This window comes from Heptranchias perlo, unplaced genomic scaffold, assembly GCF_035084215.1.
Source record: "Heptranchias perlo isolate sHepPer1 unplaced genomic scaffold, sHepPer1.hap1 HAP1_SCAFFOLD_277, whole genome shotgun sequence".
Classification (NCBI taxonomy): Eukaryota; Metazoa; Chordata; class Chondrichthyes; order Hexanchiformes; family Hexanchidae; genus Heptranchias; species Heptranchias perlo.
Window position 1 is genome coordinate 76,323 of NW_027139289.1, and position 13,703 is coordinate 90,025.

Sequence of the window (13,703 nt, forward strand, 5' to 3'; positions counted from 1 at the left end):
ATAGGGACAGGCGGACGTGGGGGAGAGAGAGAGACAGGCGGACGTGGGAGAGAGAGAGGGACAGGCGGACGTGGGAGCGAGAGAGGGACAGGCGGACGTGGGAGAGAGAGAGGGACAGGCGGACGTGGGAGAGAGAGAGGGACAGGCGGACGTGGGAGAGAGAGAGGGACAGGCGGACGTGGGAGAGAGAGAGGGACAGGCGGACATGGGAGAGAGAGAGACAGGCGGACGTGGGAGAGAGAGAGAGACAGGCGGACGTGGGAGAGAGAGAGAGAGACAGGCAAACGTGGGAGAGAGAGAGAGAGACAGGCGGACGTGGGAGAGAGAGAGAGACAGGCGGACGTGGGAGAGAGAGAGAGACAGGCGGACGTGTGAGAGAGAGAGGGACAGGCGGACGTGGGAGAGAGAGAGAGAGACAGGCGGACGTGGGAGAGAGAGAGAGACAGGCGGACGTGGGAGAGAGAGACAGGCGGACGTGGGAGAGAGAGAGAGAGACAGGCAGACGTGGGAGAGAGAGAGACAGGCGGACGTGGGAGGGAGAGAGAGGGACAGGCGGACGTGGGAGAGAGAGAGGGGCAGGCGGACGTGGGAGAGAGAGAGAGAGACAGGCGGATGTGGGAGAGAGAGAGAGACAGGCGGACGTGGGAGAGAGAGAGAGAGAGACAGGCGGACGTGGGAGAGAGAGAGGGACAGGCGGACGTGGGAGAGAGAGGGACAGGCAGACGTGGGAGAGAGAGAGGGAGACAGGCGGACGTGGGAGAGAGAGAGAGAGAGGGACAGGCGGACGTGGGAGAGAGAGAGGGACAGGCGGACGTGGAAGAGAGAGATAGACAGGCGGACGTGGGAGAGAGAGAGGGACAGGCGGACGTGGGAGAGATTTCTCCGTCACGTCCGCCTGTCTCTCTCTCCGTCACGTCCGCCTGTCCCTCTCTCTCTCTTCGTCACGTCCGCCTGTCTCTCTCTCTCTCTCTCTCTCCGTCACGTCCGCCTGTCCCTCTCTCTGTCACATCCGCCTGTCCCTCTCTCTCTCCGTCACGTCCGCCTGTCCCTCTGGGAGAGAGAGAGGGACAGGTGGACCTGGGAGAGAGAGAGGGACAGGCGGACGTGGGGGAGAGAGAGAGAGACAGGCGGACATGACGGAGAGAGAGAGAGAGACAGGCGGACGTGACGAAGAGAGAGAGAGAGAGAGACAGGCGGACGTGACGGAGAGAGAGAGACAGGCGGACATGATAGAGAGAGAGAGACAGGCGGACGTTACGGAGAGAGAGACAGGCGGACATGACGGAGAGAGAGAGAGGGACAGGCGGACGTGACGGAGAGAGAGAGAGAGAGACAGGCGGACGTGACGGAGAGAGAGAGAGACAGACGGACGTGACGGAGAGAGAGAGAGAGACAGGCGGACGTGACGGAGAGAGAGAGAGAGACAGGCGGACGTGACGGAGAGAGGGAGAGAGACAGGCGGACGTGACGAAGAGAGAGAGACAGGCAGACGTGACGGAGAGAGGGAGAGAGAGACAGGCGGACGTGACGGAGAGAGAGAGAGAGAGACAGGCGGACGTGACGGAGAGAGAGAGAGAGAGACAGGCGGACGTGACGGAGAGAGAGAGAGAGACAGGCGGACATGACGGAGAGAGAGAGAGAGACAGGCGGACGTGACGGAGGGAGAGAGAGACAGGCGGACGTGACGAAGAGAGAGAGACAGGCGGACGTGAAGGAGAGAGAGAGACAGGCGGACGTGACGGAAGGAGAGAGAGAGACAGGCGGACGTGACGAAGAGAGAGAGACAGGCGGACGTGACGGAGAGAGGGAGAGGGACAGGCGGATGTGACGAAGAGAGAGAGACAGGCGGACGTGACGGAGAGAGAGAGAGAGAGGGACAGGCGGACGTGGGAGAGAGAGAGAGGGACAGGCGGACGTGGGAGAGAGAGAGGGACAGGCGGACGTGGGAGAGAGAGAGGGACAGGCGGACGTGACGGAGAGAGAGAGAGGGACAGGCGGACGTGACGGAGAGAGGGAGAGAGAGACAGGCGGACGTGATGGAGAGAGAGAGACAGGCGGACGTTATGGAGAGAGAGAGAGAGAGACAGGCGGACGTGACGGAGAGAGAGAGAGAGACAGGCGGACGTGACGGAGAGAGAGACAGGCGGACGTGACGGAGAGAGAGAGAAAGACAGGCGGACATGACGGAGAGAGAGAGAGACAGGCGGATGTGACGGAGAGAGAGAGACAGGCGGACGTGACGGAGAGAGAGAGAGAGAGACAGACAGACGTGACGGAGAGAGAGACAGACAGACGTGACGGAGAGAGAGAGAGACAGGCGGACGTGACGGAGAGAGAGAGACAGGCGGACGTTATGGAGAGAGAGAGAGAGACAGGCGGACGTGACGGAGAGAGGGAGAGAGAGACAGGCGGACGTGACGGAGAGAGAGAGAGAGACAGGCGGACGTGACGGAGAGAGGGAGAGAGAGACAGGCGGACATGACGGAGAGAGAGAGACAGGCGGACGTGACGGAGAGAGAGACAGGCGGACATGACGGAGAGAGAGAGACAGGCGGACGTGATGGAGAGAGAGAGAGAGACAGGCGGACGTGACGGAGAGAGAGACAGGCGGACGTGACGGAGAGAGAGAGACAGGCGGACGTGACGGAGAGAGAGACAGGCGGACATGACGGAGAGAGAGAGACAGGCGGACGTGATGGAGAGAGAGAGACAGGCGGACGTGATGGAGAGAGAGAGAGAGAGACAGGCAGACGTGACGGAGAGAGAGACAGGCGGACGTGACGGAGAGAGAGAGACAGGCGGACGTGACGGAGAGAGAGACAGGCGGACGTGATGGAGAGAGAGAGACAGGCGGACGTGATGGAGAGAGAGAGACAGGCGGACGTGACGGAGAGAGAGAGACAGGCGGACGTGACGGAGAGAGAGAGACAGGCGGACGTGACGGAGAGAGAGAGACAGGCGGACGTGACGGAGAGAGAGAGACAGGCGGACGTGACGGAGAGAGAGAGACAGGCGGACGTGATGGAGAGAGAGAGAGAGACAGGCGGACGTGACGGAGAGAGAGAGACAGGCGGACGTGACGGAGAGAGAGAGAGAGACAGGCGGACGTGATGGAGAGAGAGAGAGAGAGACAGGCAGACGTGACGGAGAGAGAGACAGGCGGACGTGACGGAGAGAGAGAGACAGGCGGACATGACGGAGAGAGAGACAGGCGGACGTGACGGAGAGAGAGAAACAGGCGGACGTGACGGAGAGAGAGAGACAGGCGGACGTGATGGAGAGAGAGAGAGAGAGACAGGCGGACGTGACGGAGAGAGAGAGACAGGCGGACGTGACGGAGAGAGAGAGACAGGCGGACGTGACGGAGAGAGAGAGACAGGCGGACGTGACGGAGAGAGAGAGACAGGCGGACGTGACGGAGAGAGAGAGACAGGCGGACGTGACGGAGAGAGAGAGACAGGCGGACGTGACGGAGAGAGAGAGAGAGACAGGCGGACGTGACGGAGAGAGAGAGAGACAGGCGGACGTGACGGAGAGAGAGAGACAGGCGGACGTGACGGAGAGAAACAGGGGGAGAGAGAAAGACAAGAAGCGTGGGGGAGAGATGGGGGGCAGGGGAAGAGAGACAGACTGACAGACAGCTGGGGGAAGAGAGACAGACTGACAGTCCCTTCCTGACAGCACTGTGGGAGAACCTTCACCACACGGACTGCAGCGGTTCAAGAAGGCGGCTCACCACCACCTTCTCAAGGGGCAATTAGGGATGGGCAATAAATGCCGGCCTCGCCAGCGACGCCCACATCCCATGAATGAATAAAAAAAATGCGTTACCCTCATCGACCCTCTTTGTTACCTGTTCAAAAAATTCAATCAAGTTCGTCAGACACAAACTCCCCTGAACAAATCCATGCTGACTGTCCTTGATTAATCCGTGCCTTTCTAAATGATGATTAACACTGGCCCTCAGAATTGATTCCAGTAATTTGCCCACCGCTGAGATTACGTTGACTGACCTGTAATTACTCGGTCTATCCCTTTCTGCCTTTTTAAACATCAATACAATGGTTAGCAGTCCTCCAATCCTCCAGCACCTCGCCTGTATCCAGTGAGGATTAGAAAATGATGGTCAGAGTCTCCGCTATTTCCTCCTTTGCTTTTCTTAACAGCCTGGGAAACATTTCATCCGTCCCTGGTGATTTATCCACTTTCAACGATGCTAATCCCCTGAACATTTCCTCTCTCACTATGTTTATTCCATCCAATATTTCACACTCCTCCTCCTTAACTACAATCTCTGCATCGTCCCCGTCTTTTCTGAAGACAGACGCAAAGTATTCATTAAGAACCAAACCCACATCTTCCACCTCCACACACAGGTTACCTTTTTGGTCTCTAATAGGCCCTACTCTTTCCTTAGTTATCCTCTTGTTCTTTATGTATTTATAAAACATCTTTGGGTTTTCCTTGATTTTACTTGCCAGTATTTTTTCATGCCCTCTCTTCACTTTCCTAATTTCCTTTTTAATTTCATCCCTGCACTTTCTATCCTCCTCTGGGCTTTCTGTAGTATTGAGTTCCCGGTGTCTATCATAAGCTTCCCATTTCTGCCTTATCTTACCCTGAATGCTCCTTGTCATCCAGGGGGCTCTAGATTTGGCAGCCCCTCCCTTTTTTCTTTGTGGGGACATGTTCACTCTGCACCCCTTAAATCTCCCTCTTGAATGTCTCCCACTGCTCTGACACCGATTTACCTTCAAGTCGCTGTTTCCAGTTTACTTTTGCTAAAATCACTTCTCTGCTTAGCAAAATTGGCCTTTCCCCAATTGAGAACTTTAACTCCTGCTCTGTCTTTGTCCTTTTCCAACACTATGCTAAAACTAACTGAATTATGATCACTGCCACCAAAATGCTCTCCCACTGATACTCCTTCCACCTGCCCAGCCTCATTCCCTAAAACTAAATCCAGAACTGCCCCCTCTCTTGTTGGGCTTGCTACTGAGGGAGCGCTGCACAGTCGGAGGGTCGGTACTGAGGGAGCGCCGCAGTGTCGGAAGGGCAGTACTGAGGGAACGCAGCACTGTCGGAGGGTCAGTACTGAGGGAGCGCCGCACTGTCGGAGGGTCAGTACTGAGGGAGCACCGCACTGTGGGAGGGTCAGTGCTGAGGGAGCGCCGCACTGTGGGAGGGTCAGTGCTGAGGGAGCGCCGCACTGTGGGAGGGTCAGTACTGAGGGAGCGCCGCACTGTCGGAGGGTCAGTACTGAGGGAGCGCCGCACTGTGGGAGGGTCGGTACTGAGGGAGCGCCGCACTGTCGGAGGGTCGGTACTGAGGGAGCGCCGCACTGTCGAAGGGTCAGTACTGAGGGAGCGCCGCACTGTCGGAGGGTCGGTACTGAGGGAGCGCCGCACTGTCGAAGGGTCAGTACTGAGGGAGCGCCGCACTGTGGGAGGGTCGGTACTGAGGGAGCGCCGCACTGTCGAAGGGTCAGTACTGAGGGAGCGCCGCACTGTCGGAGGGTCAGTACTGAGGGAGCGCCGCACTGTCGGAGGGTCGGTACTGAGGGAGCGCCGCACTGTCGAAGGGTCAGTACTGAGGGAGCGCCGCACTGTCGGAGGGTCGGTACTGAGGGAGCGCCGCACTGTCGAAGGGTCAGTACTGAGGGAGCGCCGCACTGTGGGAGGGTCAGTACTGAGGGAGCGCCGCACTGTCGAAGGGTCGGTACTGAGGGAGCGCCGCACTGTCGGAGGGTCGGTACTGAGGGAGCGCCGCACTGTCGGAGGGTCGGTACTGAGGGAGCGCCGCACTGTCGGAGGGTCAGTACTGAGGGAGCGTCGCACTGTGGGAGGGTCAGTACTGAGGGAGCGCCGCACTGTCGAAGGGTCGGTACTGAGGGAGCGCCGCACTGTCGGAGGGTCGGTACTGAGGGAGCGCCGCACTGTCGGAGGGGCAGTACTGAGGGAGCGCCGCACTGTCGGAGGGTCGGTACTGAGGGAGCGCCGCACTGTCGGAGGGTCGGTACTGAGGGAGCGCCGCACTGTCGGAGGGTCGGTACTGAGGGAGCGCCGCACTGTCGGAGGGTCGGTACTGAGGGAGCGCCGCACTGTCGGAGGGTCGGTACTGAGGGAGCGGCGCACTGTCGGAGGGGCCGTCTTTCTGATGAGACGTTAAACCGAGGCCCCCCGTCTGCCCCCTCAGATGGATGTAAAAGATCCCACGGCCACTACTGGAAGAGGAGCAGTGGGAGACTCCAACTCTTGCTCATCCCGAGTTAAAGTCAGCACCTTTAGGTGGCCCCTGTCGTGACCTCGGGACGTCCCAAAGTGCCTCACGGCCAATGAAATACCTCTGCCGCGCAGGCACCGTTGTTGCTAAGGGGGCAGACGATTGGTGCACAGCAAGATCCCAGGAACAGCAGAAGGGAGAAGTGACGAGATGATGTGTTTTTTTTTTGGTGGTGTTGGTTGAGAGGGAGCGGTGGGCGGGCAATGATCCAGATCCAGGACTGGCAATCGCCCGGGGTGGGGAGGGGGGGGAATGATCAGAGATTGAGGGGGTGGGGGTTTATCGTCTCCTGTTCACCTTCCTGTCCTGTCCGTCTCCCCCACCGATCCCTCCCATCCCCCTTTTTTCAGGCTCGAGCGTCAACGACGCCAGCGGACGCGGTGATGGCCGGGCTCACCGGGGATGGACCGGGAACGGCCGGGGATCGGCTGGCACGAGACTGGCGTTGCCCTTACCCCTCCTGCGGCAAGGCCTTCAGCTGCCCTTCCTTCCTCAGCAGGCACCTGAGCGTCCACAGCGAGGAGAAGCCCTTCGAGTGCCCGAGCTGCGGCAGGCACTTCAAGCGTTTCGACAACCTGAGCAAGCACCAACGCCATCACGGTGCCCAGCGGGCGCACCAGTGCCAGGCCTGTGCCAAGCGGTTTTTCACCCCCAGCAGCCTCTCCGCTCACCAGCGGGTTCACGCCGGAGAGAAGGCCGAAGCGCCCTGCGCGGGCAGTGCCCGGGGCTCAGACCGACGGACAGACCCTGCAGAGAAGGCCTTCGAGTGCTCGGCCTGCGGAAAAAGGTTCCCCAAGGCTTGCCGGCTTCTGGCCCACCAGCGGGTCCACACGGGAGAGAAACCCTTTCGGTGCGTTACCTGCGAGAAACACTTCTACACCTCCAGCTGCCTCCTGAGACACCAGCGCATCCACAACAGGGAGCTGGCCTGCCCGCCCCGAGCAGCCGAGCAGCAGTGCCAGGCCTTCGGTCAGCTCCTCGCCCATCTTCAAGTCAACCCCAGGAGATCCATCGGCAAGTTCATGCGTTCATTCTTCTGGCACGGCGATAGATGTCCAAGTGGGGATGGTTTGCAGGACTTGGATGCGATGGTTGCTCCCATCCACCTGCTGCCCTCCCGGTCCTTCCAGGCGGTGGTGGTCGCTGGAGGACAGGCTGTTTTGGCGTCTTGTTCACCCAGTTTGTAGAACACGTGCAGAATCTTGAGTGTGCGCGCACTTCCTGTGTTTTTGGTCTCACTTCCTTCTCGTCTCATGTCCAACCTTTCTGATGCGAACCGCCGATGCAAACAGAGACAGAAAACTAACGATAGAGTGTACTGGAGAGGGTGCGGAGGAGATTCACTCGAACGGTTCCAGGGATGAGGGACTCCAGTTATGGGGAGAGGCTGGAGAATCTGGGATTGTTCTCCTCAGAGCAGAGAAGGTTAAGGGGAGATTTGATCGAGGGGTACAAAATTACGGGGGGTTTTGATCGAGGAAATAAGGATGTTCTGTTTCCAGTGGGCAGGAGGGTCGGTAACCAGAGGACACAGATTTAAGGTAATCGGGGAAAGAACCAGAGGGGGAGATGAGGAATGTTTTTTTACGCAGCGAGTTGTTCTGATCTGGAATTCACTGCCTGAAAGGGCGGTGGAAGCAGATTCAATAACAACTTTCAAAATAGAATTGGAGAAATACTTGAAGGGAAAAATGTACAGGGGAAAGAGCAGGGAGAGTGGGATTAATGGGATAGATCTTTCAAACAGCCAGCACAGGCATGATGGGCCAAGTGGCCTCCTGTACTGTATCGTTCCATGTTGATCTCCTGGTTTATTCGCTATCTTTAACTATTGGCAGGGAAGATGAATTTTTCTCTCTGATTTTCTCATTGCACCAGTCTGCAGGTCACACCATGAGAGCAGAGATTACAAAAAGGCTGCATCACATTATCTATCTGTGGTGATGGAATGTATTGAGCTGGACAGGTGCGTCAGTGTCAGACGGTCGTGGGTTCGAGCCCCCACTCCAGAGAGCTGAGCCCCGTCATCCAGGCCGACTCATCCCAGTGCAGTACTGAGGGAGCGCTGCATTGTCAGAGGTTAAACTGAGACCCCCGTCTGCCCTCGCGGGTGGCTGTTAAAGATCTCACGGCCTTTATTAGGGGAACAGCGGGGGGTGGGGGCAGGTCTCCCCGGCGTCGTGGGTCCAAAAAGGGAATTGGATAAATATTTGTTGGTGGAAGATTTGCAGGGCGAAAGGAAACGAGCAGGGGGAGTGGGACGAATTGGACAGAACTTTCAAAGAGCCAGAACAGGTACGATGGGCAGAATGGTCTCTTCCGACACTGTATCATTCTATGATTCTATCGATGGCCTGTTTCTACACTGTATCATTCTATGATTCTATCGATGGTCTGTTTCTACACTGTATCATTCTATGATTCTATCGATGGTCTGTTTCTACACTGTATCATTCTATGATTCTATCGATGGTCTGTTTCTACACTGTATCATTCTATGATTCTATCGATGGTCTGTTTCTACACTGTATCATTCTATGATTCTATCGATGGTCTGTTTCTACACTGTATCATTCTATGATTCTATCGATGGTCTGTTTCTACACTGTATCATTCTATGATTCTATCGATGGTCTGTTTCTGCACTGTATCATTCTATGATTCTATCGATGGTCTGTTTCTGCACTGTATCATTCTATGATTCTATCGATGGTCTGTTTCTACACTGTATCATTCTATGATTCTATCGATGGTCTGTTTCTACACTGTATCATTCTATGATTCTATCGATGGTCTGTTTCTACACTGTGTCATTCTATGATTCTATCGATGGTCTGTTTCTACACTGTATCATTCTATGATTCTATCGATGGTCTGTTTCTACACTGTATCATTCTATGATTCTATCGATGGTCTGTTTCTACACTGTATCATTCTATGATTCTATCGATGGTCTGTTTCTACACTGTATCATTCTATGATTCTATCGATGGCCTGTTTCTGCACTGTATCATTCTATGATTCTATCGATGGTCTGTTTCTACACTGTATCATTCTATGATTCTATCGATGGTCTGTTTCTACACTGTATCATTCTATGATTCTATCGATGGTCTGTTTCTACACTGTATCATTCTATGATTCTATCGATGGTCTGTTTCTACACTGTATCATTCTATGATTCTATCGATGGTCTGTTTCTACACTGTATCATTCTATGATTCTATCGATGGTCTGTTTCTGCACTGTATCATTCTATGATTCTATCGATGGTCTGTTTCTACACTGTATCATTCTATGATTCTATCGATGGTCTGTTTCTGCACTGTATCATTCTATGATTCTATCGATGATCTGTTTCTACACTGTATCATTCTATGATTCTATCGATGGTCTGTTTCTACACTGTATCATTCTATGATTCTATCGATGGTCTGTTTCTACACTGTATCATTCTATGATTCTATCGATGGTCTGTTTCTACACTGTATCATTCTATGATTCTATCGATGGTCTGTTTCTACACTGTATCATTCTATGATTCCATCGATGGTCTGTTTCTACACTGTATCATTCTACGATTCTATCGATGGTCTGTTTCTACACTGTATCATTCTACGATTCAATCGATGGTCTGTTTCTGCACTGTATCATTCTATGATTCTATCGATGGTCTGTTTCTACACTGTATCATTCTATGATTCTATCGATGGTCTGTTTCTACACTGTATCATTCTATGATTCTATCGATGGTCTGTTTCTACACTGTATCATTCTATGATTCTATCGATGGTCTGTTTCTACACTGTATCATTCTATGATTCTATCGATGGTCTGTTTCTACACTGTATCATTCTATGATTCTATCGATGGTCTGTTTCTACACTGTATCATTCTATGATTCTATCGATGATCTGTTTCTACACTGTATCATTCTATGATTCTATCGATGGTCTGTTTCTACACTGTTTCATTCTATGATTCTATCGATGGTCTGTTTCTACACTGTATCATTCTATGATTCTATCGATGGTCTGTTTCTATACTGTATCATTCTATGATTCTATCGATGGTCTGTTTCTACACTGTATCATTCTATGATTCTATCGATGGTCTGTTTCTACACTGTATCATTCTATGATTCTATCGATGGCCTGTTTCTACACTGTATCATTCTATGATTCTATCGATGGTCTGTTTCTACACTATCATTCTATGATTCTATAGATGGTCTGTTTCTACACTGTATCATTCTATGATTCTATCGATGGCCTGTTTCTACACTGTATCATTCTATGATTCTATCGATGGTCTGTTTCTACACTGTATCATTCTGTGATTCTATCGATGGTCTGTTTCTACACTGTATCATTCTATGATTCTATCGATGGTCTGTTTCTACACTGTATCATTCTATGATTCTATCGATGGTCTGTTTCTACACTGTATCATTCTATGATTCTATCGATGGTCTGTTTCTACACTGTATCATTCTATGATTCTATCGATGGTCTGTTTCTACACTGTATCATTCTATGATTCTATCGATGGTCTGTTTCTACACTGTATCATTCTATGATTCTATCGATGGTCTGTTTCTACACTGCATCATTCTATGATTCTATCGATGGTCTGTTTCTACACTGTATCATTCTATGATTCTATCGATGGTCTGTTTCTACACTGTATCATTCTATGATTCTATCGATGGTCTGTTTCTACACTGTATCATTCTATGATTCTATCGATGGTCTGTTTCTACACTGTATCATTCTATGATTCTATCGATGGTCTGTTTCTACACTGTATCATTCTATGATTCTATCGATGGCCTGTTTCTACACTGTATCATTCTGTGATTCTATCGATGGTCTGTTTCTACACTGTATCATTCTGTGATTCTATCGATGGTCTGTTTCTACACTGTATCATTCTATGATTGTATCGATGGTCTGTTTCTACACTGTATCATTCTATGATTCTATCGATGGTCTGTTTCTACACTGTATCATTCTATGATTCTATCGATGGTCTGTTTCTACACTGTATCATTCTATGATTCTATCGATGGTCTGTTTCTACACTGTATCATTCTATGATTCTATCGATGGTCTGTTTCTACACTGTATCATTCTATGATTCTATCGATGGTCTGTTTCTACACTGTATCATTCTATGATTCTATCGATGGTCTGTTTCTACACTGTATCATTCTGTGATTCTATCGATGGTCTGTTTCTACACTGTATCGTTCTGTGATTCTATCGATGGTCTGTTTCTACACTGTATCGTTCTATGATTCTATCGATGGTCTGTTTCGACACTGTATCGTTCTATGAATCTATCGATGGTCTGTTTCTACACTGTATCATTCTATGATTCTATCGATGGTCTGTTTCTACACTGTATCATTCTATGATTCTATCGATGGTCTGTTTCTACACTGTATCATTCTATGATTCTATCGATGGTCTGTTTCTACACTGTATCATTCTATGATTCTATCGATGGTCTGTTTCTACACTGTATCATTCTATGATTCTATCGATGGTCTGTTTCCACACTGTATCATTCTATGATTCTATCGATGGTCTGTTTCTACACTATCATTCTATGATTCTATAGATGGTCTGTTTCTACACTGTATCATTCTATGATTCTATCGATGGTCTGTTTCTACACTGTATCATTCTATGATTCTATCGATGGTCTGTTTCTACACTGTATCATTCTATGATTCTATCGATGGTCTGTTTCTACACTGTATCATTCTATGATTCTATCGATGGTCTGTTTCTACACTGCATCATTCTATGATTCTATCGATGGTCTGTTTCTACACTGTATCATTCTATGATTCTATCGATGGTCTGTTTCTACACTGTATCATTCTATGATTCTATCGATGGTCTGTTTCTACACTGTATCATTCTATGATTCTATCGATGGTCTGTTTCTACACTGTATCATTCTATGATTCTATCGATGGTCTGTTTCTACACTGTATCATTCTATGATTCTATCGATGGTCTGTTTCTACACTGTATCATTCTATGATTCTATCGATGGCCTGTTTCTACACTGTATCATTCTGTGATTCTATCGATGGTCTGTTTCTACACTGTATCATTCTATGATTCTATCGATGGTCTGTTTCTACACTGTATCATTCTATGATTCTATCGATGGTCTGTTTCTACACTGTATCATTCTATGATTCTATCGATGGTCTGTTTCTACACTGTATCATTCTATGATTCTATCGATGGTCTGTTTCTACACTGTATCATTCTATGATTCTATCGATGGTCTGTTTCTACACTGTATCATTCTATGATTCTATCGATGGTCTGTTTCTACACTGTATCATTCTATGATTCTATCGATGGTCTGTTTCTACACTGTATCATTCTATGATTCTATCGATGGTCTGTTTCTACACTGTATCATTCTGTGATTCTATCGATGGTCTGTTTCTACACTGTATCGTTCTGTGATTCTATCGATGGTCTGTTTCTACACTGTATCATTCTATGATTCTATCGATGGTCTGTTTCTACACTGTATCATTCTATGATTCTATCGATGGTCTGTTTCTACACTGTATCATTCTATGATTCTATCGATGGTCTGTTTCCACACTGTATCATTCTATGATTCTATCGATGGTCTGTTTCTACACTATCATTCTATGATTCTATAGATGGTCTGTTTCTACACTGTATCATTCTATGATTCTATCGATGGTCTGTTTCTACACTGTATCATTCTATGATTCTATCGATGGTCTGTTTCTACACTGTATCATTCTATGATTCTATCGATGGTCTGTTTCTACACTGTATCATTCTATGATTCTATCGATGGTCTGTTTCTACACTGTATCATTCTATGATTCTATCGATGGTCTGTTTCTACACTGTATCATTCTGTGATTCTATCGATGGTCTGTTTCTACACTGTATCGTTCTGTGATTCTATCGATGGTCTGTTTCTACACTGTATCGTTCTATGATTCTATCGATGGTCTGTTTCGACACTGTATCGTTCTATGAATCTATCGATGGTCTGTTTCTACACTGTATCATTCTATGATTCTATCGATGGTCTGTTTCTACACTGTATCATTCTATGATTCTATCGATGGTCTGTTTCTACACTGTATCATTCTATGATTCTATCGATGGTCTGTTTCTACACTGTATCATTCTATGATTCTATCGATGGTCTGTTTCCACACTGTATCATTCTATGATTCTATCGATGGTCTGTTTCTACACTGTATCATTCTATGATTCTATCGATGGTCTGTTTCCACACTGAATCATTCTATGATTCTATCGATGGTCTGTTTCTACACTGTATCATTCTATGATTCTATCGATGGTCTGTTTCCACACTGTATCATTCTATGATTCTAT

At 49.9% G+C, this 13,703-nt stretch overlaps 1 protein-coding gene across 1 annotated transcript in view; it reads left to right on the forward strand.

Annotated features, from left to right (window-relative positions):
* The first annotated feature begins 6,635 nt into the window (after positions 1-6,635).
* Positions 6,636-13,703, forward strand: part of LOC137310831 (zinc finger protein 850-like) — a 171,620-nt gene continuing 164,552 nt past the window's right edge. The window contains exon 1 of the mRNA XM_067978412.1: positions 6,636-7,296. Within this exon, the coding sequence (XP_067834513.1) occupies positions 6,666-7,296 (631 nt within the window). The 5' untranslated portion in view covers positions 6,636-6,665. The remainder of the gene's footprint in view (positions 7,297-13,703) is intronic.